The sequence below is a fragment of the Cyprinus carpio genome, chromosome A4 (assembly GCF_018340385.1).
Source record: "Cyprinus carpio isolate SPL01 chromosome A4, ASM1834038v1, whole genome shotgun sequence".
NCBI classification, from domain to species: domain Eukaryota; kingdom Metazoa; phylum Chordata; class Actinopteri; order Cypriniformes; family Cyprinidae; genus Cyprinus; species Cyprinus carpio.
Window position 1 is genome coordinate 14,173,704 of NC_056575.1, and position 12,081 is coordinate 14,185,784.

General features: G+C 37.8%; 1 protein-coding gene across 10 annotated transcripts in view; it reads left to right on the forward strand.

Annotated features, from left to right (window-relative positions):
- The window catches only part of LOC109076864 (neuron navigator 3), a 282,801-nt gene that overhangs the window by 190,004 nt on the left and 80,716 nt on the right, over positions 1 to 12,081 (forward strand). For all 10 annotated transcript variants that reach the window (XM_042742261.1, XM_042742270.1, XM_042742254.1 and 7 more), the window contains one exon: positions 8,931 to 9,003. In XM_042742261.1, the coding sequence (XP_042598195.1) occupies positions 8,931 to 9,003 (73 nt within the window). The remainder of the gene's footprint in view (positions 1 to 8,930; positions 9,004 to 12,081) is intronic.

Consider the following 12,081-nt stretch of genomic DNA (forward strand, 5'->3'; position numbering starts at 1 on the left):
CATATTTTGTTCCTGATGGTTCTGCAAAATAAAGATTATTTTCTGTTATCTGTGTAGGTAAGATCTTATATGCTTATGTTGTGTTTCTGCTGTAGCACATTGCAGTAATTAAACTCTTGCTAAGCTGTACTAGAGTAAAGGCTTTAGTGGACCCACAGGTCTTTTCTGCAGTAGAATGGCCCAGTCAAGTCCTGGGCTATAACTCTCTGCATGTCAATAAGGACAGCAGAGAATCCTGGGTTAGTTGCTGTGGGCCTCTCCTAACAACTCCCATGTAGGTATGCTTGTCAGATTGGAAGAGCACAAAGACCCCAGTAAAAGCTTAAGTTCAAGGCTAACTGTGAGATGGTGTGTGTGTGTTTTGGGGGAGGCGTAGGAGGTTTCATTGTTCCAATCAGTGCCCATTGATCTTGCACCTGCTGCCAGCATGAGTTTGCACGCGTATGTAGAGGTTTTACACTGAGGAAGTGTGTCTGTTTATGAGAAACTGTTTACGGGAAGTTGAGGTTATGGAGGAATATTTAGGACACACACACACACTGTATCGCTGCCAAGCTTCACGACCATAATATCAGCACAGGAGACTTCTATGTGATTGCTAAGATATTTGTCAGTATTTGATTGATAGGAACAGGTTATTGTGCAAAAAAAGCATGTTTTGTTGATAGATGGGGATGCTGGTGGTCAGGGTACTTAAATAGATTATAAGAAATAGTTCAGCAAAGAATGATAATGTTGCCTTTGTCCATGCAGTGAAAGTCAGTATGGCGACATGTCAGTAACATCATTGGTGGGAGGCATGTACAGTATACAATGTTATCAGAAAACATGGACCAAACCACTGGAACTGTATGGATTACTTTTATGATACATACATATCCTTTTTGGAGCTTCTATCTTTTTGACTCAATTGACTTACATTTGAATGGACAAAACGAGCTGAAACATTGCTCAAATATTTTGTTGTGTTTTCCACAGAATTAAAAAATCATAGTGGTTTGGAACTAGTCCTTTAACAAGCTCCACCTCCCATAGAAAAAATGTGCTGGTTAATAAGCATTTTTTTTTTTTTTGCTGGTTCACCATCCAAATTCATTCTTGAATAAGCTGGGCTTTTCTGGAGGGTTTTGTGTAGGATTTTGTCATTTATGTGTTAAATGAGAGGATAAGAAATATCCTGGCCACAGCCTGGTTAATGTGTTCAGGAACAAGTTAGGAAGCTAATCTATTGTGCCCTTTTCCTGTATTTGTTACTGTGTGGCAGTCAATATTAAATAGTAAATCATGTCAAGCCTCATTGCTCAAGGAGTCGGCAATCTGCCATTGAGGAATAATCAATTATAACTATCCTTCAGAAAGGAAATTCCTTATCGATTTGGATTAGATAGTCCTCGATGCATTTTCGGCTGTGAACCAATAAAGATTTACAACTTCGGCATTAGCAAAAAAAAAAACGCTTGCTCATGTCCGTTAAAATCACCTGTTAAAAGTGACTCAGCTTCAGTTAAATGAGTGTACTGTTGGGTGATTTCCCAGGCAATGAAGATGGTTGCTAAATTACTTGCGTAATAAACTCTCTCTCATTGATCTGATTGGTCTCTTGGGGCTTAATTAAACTGGCATGAAGTGAGGCAGATAAATCGCCGCCTACAGGCTGTCTGTTCATTCACTGACTCTTACGGAAATGTTTGTCATTTGAACCGCAACTGCGCCAGAAGATAAAAAGGTAGGACCCATTTTTCCCAAAAGGAATGGCTATGATCCCAAGGCTGGTATTATGATTAGTCTGGAATTCTGAACATGTCGGGCCACCAAATGAGCCCTCGCTGCCATTTGTGGCCTAGTTGGTGAGAGACGGCTATTTCTGGAGGTTATGCATTAGAATGGGAGTTCCCTTGGGCACAAAGGGGAACAAATTATTTTTTATATACAACTCTCAAAGATCATCAGAGGTGACATATTGGAAAATTGGCCAATTTAATATGAATTTGTAATCTCATTTAGTATTAACATTAAGATGTCACTGAGGAGTCGTTTGGCTTCTTAGTGGTTGTTTTGTGGCTGATGGCTGCTTAAACAAATCCCTGTTTGCACCTCTTTCCTCTCTCATTAGGCATTGTTAGGACAAATTCAGTCTGACAGTGTTGTCTCGTCCCTAAAACTGGAAACTACAGGAACTGAGCATGCAGAGAGTGCCTTTGAACACAACCAGACACCCTCCAGCTCAGAAAAAGACAGAAAGAAATCCAAACAGTGCCATACAAATCCATTCGGCTAAAACAAAAGCATCAGAATGCTAATCTATATAATTAAAACTTTCATTAATAAACCACATTGCACTTTAAAAGGCTACAGATGTGTAGGCACATAATTGGACTGCACTTCCCAGAATACACCACATAAATCTGGGTATTGTAAACTCTACAGGTTGCAACCACAAGTCTGTCTATATACAGGACATATGACTTGCTTTCAGTGTCTTCTACTGCTGTCAGGAGAGGCTGACTGATCAGCTACCTCTCCAGGTCGTGTGGGAGGACCAGTGCAGTTAAGTGTGTTTGTAAAGTAAAGGGCTTGTAAAGTAGATGCATCATCTGGGCTCCATCTGTTAGCAGCATACAGCCTGACAGCTCAGAGATACCCTCCTTGTTTCATCTACAGACATAAGCATATCCCTCTGATGGCATACCGCATTTACCTTCATGTGATTAATACAGCATCCACCCAAACTGTTGGCTATAAAGCATAGGATAATCAGCTGGTTTACCCTGCTACATATCAGCTGGTCCACATAATGTCAGGATCAATGAAGCACTTAATTGATGAACTTTGGGTCTTTATTGAGTTTATTTGGTTAGTTACCGCATTGGTTCGTCAAAATGATGGTCCGTGTGGATTTGATTGAGTTATTAGATTAAGAATTGATCAGTGAGTTAGCTTGGTCAGTTAGTAAGTTAGTTCATCAAAAGGATGTGATTTCGGTGTTTATTTAGTTATTTTGGTTACTAAGTTTGTCCTTCAAAGAAGCATTGTATTGCTTCTTGATTGACTTGGTTTGGTTGTTTAGTTCATTGAAAGGATGGCTTTTTGGACTTGTTTGGGTTAGTTCGATTTTCAGTAAATAACTAACAAGTGTTCTCTAAATAGAACACATTTACATTTAATCATTAAGCACACACTTTTTTATGAAGTATCTTACATGAGTATCTTAACACTCTTTAATAAGTGTTTTGTTTGTTTGTTTTGCTTGTTTAATAGCATAGTGTATAATAGTTTCTTTTTTGGGCCATATAAGACCAAAAAATAGCTTAGGTTTTTTGAGATGGACTTTTTAGCAGACTTTTGCCGTGCAATTCTCTCTTTTGCTGTGCCACCTTTGTTTTTTTTTTGTTTTTTTTGAGCAGGTGGTGGTCAGCTTAAATATCAGTCATTCGGTTCAACTCTCACTCTCTTCCTTTCTCTGTGCAGCTCTCTCAGAGTGGTTGAACAGTTTGATATTAACCAAGTGTGTCTTGCACAGAATCATGAGATATTTCTCACCTTGTCTTTTCGTATGTTTAACGCCCCATTTTCACATTAGATTTGTGACATGCAGCGTTTGACATAAGCAGTGACCTTTCCATCTGGGCTTGTAGACTTAACAGAAATGGTTCTGATTGTTTCCTGTCAGATATATTTACTCTCACTGGACTGTGATTGTGCTTTGACCTCTGCTGTGGGAGGATCTGTTTTTGGATTGATGCGTCTTCCACCTCTTTGACAGGGAATCATTTTGGTAATTGTCTGGATTTCTATCCTTTTAGAAATTACTTTGAGGTTGGCAGGTACTGATGTCTTTTTAAGTCCTCAGACATGTTTGACATGCTTTTTAAATCTAATTTCCGTGTCCTATTGTAATCATGTCTTTGAAGACATTTTTACGAATAAAGGAAATGTCCCTTTATTATATAGTCGACAAACATATTTTAATGGAGCGCCAAATATCTCGTCTCCCACAGTGAAAATCAGAACGTCTTAGCCACAGATTACATCTCACTTGAATGCTTTTCTATGGTTCATTCAAATTCTGCTCTGCAACAATAAGAAGCTTAATAATACCACGCAGAGAAAACTATAGAAGTGAGCCTGTTAAATCCCAGAGCAACTCTGTTTCTTTTAAGAAATCTACAAAGATCAAACCATAAAACAGACAGTGACGAGGATAACCACCGCATAGAGTCATGGTTTCAGATGGTAATATGAAAGAACTAGATGTGTGACGTGGCTAAAAGAGCAAATCTGTCACCTAGAACATTACTCAAAAATCCACAAGCCTCATTTATGAGATGATAGCCTTAAAAGGATAGTACACCCAAAAATGAAATTTGTCACCATTTGTTTAACCTCATGTAGTTCCAAACCTGTACATCCATTTTCTTACTTGGAACACAAAAAAAGGAGACATTTTTAAGACTGCTGGTTGCTGGGTGCAAAAGCATTCTAAAAGTACTGTATCATTAAAGTTGTCCAAACTTAAATGCACCATCTTCCAAGTCATTAATTACTGTAGATCTTGCAATCTTTTCTAGTTGTGTGTTCTTTGAGTCAGATCTTTTCAATGATGTAGTTCACAAAAGACTCTTAACCATTTGTTAAAAATCAGATTGATCTTGGGTTAACCCACCAACTTATACAAAGCAATGTACTGGGGACTTTATTGTAACGCAAAAGTCACATGGACCACTTTTATGATAGTTTGTTGTGATTTTGGGTCATCTTTGAAGTTTCAAGAAAGAAAATAACACTGGTTTGGAACAACGTGAGTGCTTTTTTAAAAATTGTGGGCATTCTACCTCGTCCTAAATGGTGGATCTGCAATATGGAAATCTAGGCATTCTCAAATGTTTTGAGAAAGCAGACACTTGAAAGCACATGTTGCAGACAGGCCATCCGCTGGTGTGGTACCTCCACCAGTCTTGTGCTGGGTAGCGACAGCAGCCTGATCCATTTAGCTGCTAATTAGACAGAGGAGGCCACAGGAATTTAACGGCTGTCATCATTGGCTGGCATCATAATGGCTCAGCTATGGTTGTTTGTCTCAGTGCCCACTGGGCACATAGAATGGCATGCTGAAGTTGGCACTGAGGTGGCTCTAACAAAGACACCTGCCAAGAATTACTATAACACTATTAGTGCAGAAATAATTTTCTGCGGCCTTATTTGTTGTAGTTATCACATAAGTTAAATAGTAAACCTGTTATGAGAAAGAAAAAAGTGAGAATATTGAGGAGGGAAATAACTTTTTAACTCAAAGCATGTTGGTTAAAAAAGCACAAACTAGTTTGGATGATAAAATTGTACATTATATATATGAGACTATTTTGAAGACTGTTTTGAACTATTAAACTAATATAAAACCACTCTCAAAGAAAACTTTTTTTTTTTTGGTAGTTGGAAATTTACTCAAATTATGAAAGTTATAATATTTATATATATAACCCTTTTAAAGTTCCCTGTGTGACAGTTAGCCTATTGGAGAGTGTTTACTATTGCACAGACTGTTCTTGCTGTGTACTTATGGACAGCTCATCAGATTCATGTGCATGTGGTCACTACAGTCAGAGGAAATGAAATGCTGCAAAAATGACTGCAGCTGTCTCTCTGTAAAACCAAAAGTACTGGAGAAAACACAGCGTTTATCTGTTCCCTTAGCTCTGAGTGGTTTTTAAGTGTAACCCATATAATTGAGGCTTGAGACCATTTGTATTTCATGGTAGTGTTGGAACAGCAACACTTTCCAAAGCCAGCGCTTACCCTACGGTTATCCGATACGCTTGGAGCCAGTCCCTGTGCAACTAGCTGGGCCCCTCAGCATCTGGATCCACACAGCCGGACCTGAGTACAAACATTTACTCTGCATTAAAGCCTTGCTCTGATAAGTGTGTTGTATAGATTAAACACGATCAGATTTATGACGTTTGCCACTTGCAGCAACAGTAAACTTAAACGACTCATCATTGTCTTTTGGAGGAAGGGACGTAAGCCAACTCATGGTATTTTTCCATTCTTTTGCATCCATGTCGGCCCTGAAAACTGCTCGCTTATAAATTTCTCAATATTATTTTGTGAGAATATACCTCATCAAAACATTCTCCTCCCTAATTTTGTTTAATGACATATCTGGTGCTGGAAAATGTCAGTTTATGTCGGAAAAACAGATGATCTGACTTTCCCGGAGTGTTGTTAAAATCCCACATGGTTTGAAAAACCGCTCGGCAAGCAGCAGTTCGGCATCTAAAGCTGCCGAGAGCTCTGCTCACCATTAGCGTATAGAATCACGGTTTTTGTTTGTGTACATCGCTGTAGGCGGAGAGACAGACTAAAAATAAACAGAGCGATGGGTTGATGGGACCGCTATTAAAACGAGGATGGAATTTCCCGCCGTACTTAGGGGATTATATCCGTAATGGACACCGAACTTGATGATCTTCTCACATTTATAGCGCAAGCCCCATCCTTACGTCTGTTTGCACACATCCGTCAATCAAGAGCGCCGCTCGCACTTTTGGTTTCGGCAACAAATGTTCAATCCGTCGCCGAGACATTACCAGCTATCATATATCGTGAACACTCCAGAAAAGCGTTAAATGATGCGGTTGAAATGCCAAGCCAGCATGTAGCGTTCCACCACATTAATGTGAAGTACATTTCATTTACGTTGAAAATGTCTGAATCAGTTTTTGGTCGGGACATGCTGTCGGGTGCCCATGTGTGTGGGTGATGTCGTCTAATGAGGCTGCAATGAAAAACAGCCCATCTCTGGTGCACCACACGTTGCCTTTAAAAGAGGTTTATGAGAGAAGATAATCAAATGTTTAAAGTGTATCAGGCTCTTTGCGTGTGTGGCTGTGTGTGTGGGATGTGTGTCATATGAAAAACAGCTACTTGCCATTGGGACAGATGTAAGAAGAAACAAGATGCTGTTGATATGGATCACATTAACAATTGCTCATTCATTCGTCATCCTGTGTGTTTGCAAGTGTGTGTGGGAGTTAATCCTGTATGTGATCTGTGTGGATCTTTCTGGCTCAGTGCTGGACGCTGTGAGGCACTGAGGTCAGAGGATACTGGATGGATGGAGTTGTCTGAAAGACTGTACATTTCTGCTGCACTAGGACAGCTGTGAGAATTACTTTAAATTGAGTCCAGTCATCCCTCAAAGCGGCACTGCAGCAATTTTTTTTTTTTTTTTTTTTTTTTTTTTGTAGATAATGGCAGATAGTGGTGCCTGTATGAACTGAGATATACAATCCATTATTTGAGTCCATATAGAAATTTTAGCCGTTTTCAAAAATAAATAAATAAATGAATAAAAGGGTTAAAAATAGGTTTAAATAATTTCTTATGTCAGGAAAGACTGTGGAGTGATATGGGTTACAAAACTACATAGGAAATTAGGTGACTGAGACAATCAGTTATACAGCTTAGCAGTCTTTAACCACTGACAGCTGTGACTGACCAATCAGGATCAAGTATTCGAGTCACCTTCAAGTCACTTATATTTCTCGAGCACTTTATACAATTCAGCGGCATGTAATAATATCAGCAATTTTTAATGAAAGCACTGTATGAATAAGTTTATTCACTTGCTGTTTTCTCTGCATGCTTTAATTGAATATGCTTTCACAACGTGACAAAGAGTTGTGAGTTAATGTTAATGGGCAGAAAAAAAATGCACCAGTGGTAATCTAATAATATTACATTAAACATAAAATTCTATATTATTGTGTATATTAGATATTAATTTTGTTTTAGATTTTTTTATAGCTTACATTTTATTTTTTAACTATTTGCTTGTTGGTTTTTAGTGTGTATTGCTTGTTTATTGGCTGTTTACATATATCATGCACACATTAATAATATTAATAATGCACATATTAATGCATTATTCTACATGATCATATTTTAGATAGCTTAATCCTAGCCCATACCTAAACTTAAGAACTACCTTACTATTTTTAAGCAGCAAATTAGGAGTTTATTGAGGCAAAATTTGTAGTTAATAGTGACAATTGGTATATTAATATTACACAATCATCTGAAGGGATAGCTGGGGCTTTACATCACCCTTTGAAACAGTATTGGAAGTTGTGGCCAGAGTGACATTTTCCTCATGTTACTGTGTATTATGGACAGTATTGATAACTGTGCTCAGAAGCAGTCCTTCAGGGTCTCATGTACTGTATGAGCTGAGTCAACTCTCTTCGGTTCTGTCACACAGCACAATGCATTCCACACAGTACTGCACTTGTCGCATAATAATATAGTGCGGTCTGGCCCATTGACCAGCCCTGACCTTACTGTACGACTTTTCTCCAGCATTCTGCCCTACACTAACGCAAAATATGTGAGCCATGCATATCACATGGCCAAAGTCCTTTTGTGTGCCCTTGAGTGGAGGCGCCCGGATATTACCATGCTTTCAGTTAAGTGTTGTATTATTACAGCCCTCGATTGGGCCACAACGTCACGCCTGGTCTGTCCGTCAGCTTGTGTGTAGGTGTAACACACTGCCGTCTCAGTGTCACACTCTGAGTTTGACCCACAAAGGTTAGCCAGGGGGCATGACACTGTCTGACTCATGACAATAGAGCCTTTGTGGGTATAAGGCCATGGACGTGTCCTCGCATAACGTCGAAATGCATGCGTCAGCCACCAGTTGAGTTGTTAAACATGCTGAAATACGCTGAAGGCAATCTTCTGAAGAAACCATTGCATTCTGCATCAAAGGCTTGGTTGAACTCTAAATGCTGACAGGAATGTGTGTGAGGTTTCATAGCCACTTCTCTGACATCACTGCCCTCTCACACACACCGTCCACATCCTCACTGCCAAAACCATGTGCTGGTAAGTTTGCTCTATGGCTGATCTTTTTTGTTTTTGTCTTTCAGATTGAGAATGTGGAGGCTTGTCTGAATTTCTTAGGGGCCAGAGGAGTCAGTGTTCAAGGGCTCTCTGCTGAAGGTAAGACCCTTTCTGTCTACTTGAAACTTGATAACAACTGCTTAATGCCTTCATATACACAAATATGCTCATCATTAGTGGTGTTTGTGTCAGTATCATCATGTTTTAAATCATTAGTGGTGTTTGTGTCAGGTGCGTGTGTGTGATGTCATGTGTGTGTGTGTGTGTGTGTGTGTGTGTGTGTGTGTGTGTGTGTGTGTGTGTGTGTGTATAAATATATATAAGGTTCCAATTGTTAACATTAACTAATGTGCATTAGTTAACATGAACTAAAAATAATTTAAAAAGAAAAAAGAAACTTCTAAAACACTTACTTATATATACTTATATATCTTAATGTTAATTTCAACATTTACTAATAAATTATTAAAATCAAAAGTTGTATGTGTTAATATTATTTAACAGACCTGAGCTAAGATGGACTGACAATGAACAAGATTGATGAATATAATAATAACAAAGATTAATGAATGCTGTAAAAAATGTATTGCATATTAAGTATTGCAGTTATTTCATTAAGTAAACTACTAATGGGACCTTAAGTGTTACTATTATTTTTATTGAAAAACACACATAATCAGAATCTAATAATGTTATAGAAGCACATTTTTAATTAATCGTTTAATTACTTAAATATATTACCACTCTCAGTTTCTGTTAATAAAAAACGTTTAAAAACACATAATTACAGCAGAAATGCCTGAGGAAATATATTAGCCAATATTGGGGGACTTTAAATGTTGTATTGGGCCTTCGAGTCAAAAGACTGAGAAGTACGGTTGTAGAGACTTGAGGGGTGGACTATTTTGACTCAAGCTTATAAATACCCAATTAGGACCACCATAGCAACCACCCAAAACGTCCATGCAACCACACATTAGCGTCTCAGAACAAGTTAGAAACCACATTATAGTTGCTTAGCATTGTATAGTGTTGAGGGGGCATAATCATTATTTTAGCATTTTCATTCAGTTCCATACATACACTGTTAAGTATTGCATCATTGTTATGGAGTATTTGAGCTCATGGAGACCTGTTGATATTGGAATCTGATCATTTCATTTTTCTTAGATATGCTGCATCGACAAACCCCAAAGATCCTTGATTTTCATTTTTAGCATAAGTAGGAGCTTAAGTGTACTAAATGCAGTGTGGAATGATATCATTAACCTAAAGCAGCTTGGATACTGTATTCTTGCTAACTTCAGCACCATGAGTGCACAGGGTCCATAAATATACAGTGTATTGGGTTTCTCAAAGCTTTTATCACACACACTTTTGCTTCCATGGGGCTGTGTTTGTGTGTTTGATGAGCATCTTTCCTAAAGCTGTGAGTAGCTGTCTTAATTAAATTAGCTGAGGTTTCAGAGTTAGGGTTTTGAAGGCTTGCATACACTTGTGTTTAATTTTTTATGAGGCATGCCGACTCTAGGCCTTAAGAAAAAGAGGTTGCTTTTTGTGTTTGATGTGCCTGAGTGTGTAGGAGTTTTCCAAGGAATATAAAATTAATGATGTCTAAGCCACAGACAATATGTCACATATATAGAATTTTCTCTTTACTGTCGATGTTGAATTTATTTATTTTTGAGCTTATGAAATGATTTCTCCTAGACAGCAATGAGATTAAATTTAGAGCAGATTCAACTTCACTCCTCCTGATGTTTCCTAAATTTATATAAAAAAATAAAATGAAATATATTGTTATGCTATAATTGAATTGCTCAATGAGATGATCATGTTTTGCAAGCTTAAATATATCATTTAAAAAGTAATTATAAAAAATAAAATAAAAAATTTCAGATAAGTTCAGATATTTTATATATTCATTTGTTTAAGATATTTTATTAGCACTTAATTCCATTCTTTGACTGATACAATGTTTAATGTACTTGAAAACAAATCATCTTTCTAAATTGCATTAGTTTCGTAGAATGACCCTTACACTCTTACTATATATTTACAGTTGTTTGTTTCTATTTCTATTTCTATTTCTACTAAGGAGTTTTTAAGAAACATCTGAGACTAAGTTTATACTTAAATGAAACCTAGCCTCCTGCACTATAAAAGCACATCATCTGTGCAATAAAATTGTCCTCCGGGAAAGTTTGCTCTTGACCCCTGCTGAGTGTTATCCTAGCCTTATTTCCCCAATAATGATAGGTGCAAACTCTCAATATCCCTTTTCCTGCTGCAGTGGCAGTGACTCCATGTTCACAGTGTGTAGGGTATCAGAATGCACAGCGGGACTCCGGTTTTAAATGCTTATAAGTGCAGGGCACACCATGAGCTCTGCACAGAATGAGCTTTGATCTCATTGGCTGTGAGGGTCTGGTGAAAAGATGCAGTTTGTTATAAAGCAGGTCAGTCTTAAAGACTTCTGCCAGGGTCAGAGGGGGCACGTTCTCTGGTGACCTGACCGTGAAACCCACCATGACAAGAAACACACACGTGTATGAAGATACTCATGCAACTGTCGTCCATGCTAACTCAGCGTAACTGAAGAGGCACTTCCGCTGCTGAGCTGTTTAATCCTTTCGCCCCAAAAAAAAAAAAAAAAAATCCTCACAAGTCAAAGGAGATCAAGCATGACCTACTGAGGTATTCAAACTGAATGATACTCATTACTATGTAAAATACAGGAAGCCTGTATTTCATAGAAATCACTTCTCCTAATCTTAGCTATGTTAAAGGGTTAGTTCACTCAAAAAAGTAAATTCTGTCATCATTTATTCACCCTTATTACAAATCTCCATAACTTGCTTTCTTCTGTGAAACATGGAAATAGAGGCCTGGGGGCTGTTGAACTCCAAAAATGCACCAAATCAGCATATTAGAATGATTTCTGAAGGATCATGTGACTGGCGGCTAAAAATTCAGCTTTTCTGTCATGGGAATAAACAACATTTTAAAATATATTACACAGTTATTTAAAAATGTAATATTTCACCATATTATTGTTTTTATTTTTGATAAAATAAACCCTCTGTGAGCATAAGTGACTTTCAAAAACATTAAACAAATCTTACCAACTCCAAACTTTTGAATGATATTGTATACACACCTAATCCAGTCCAAGTG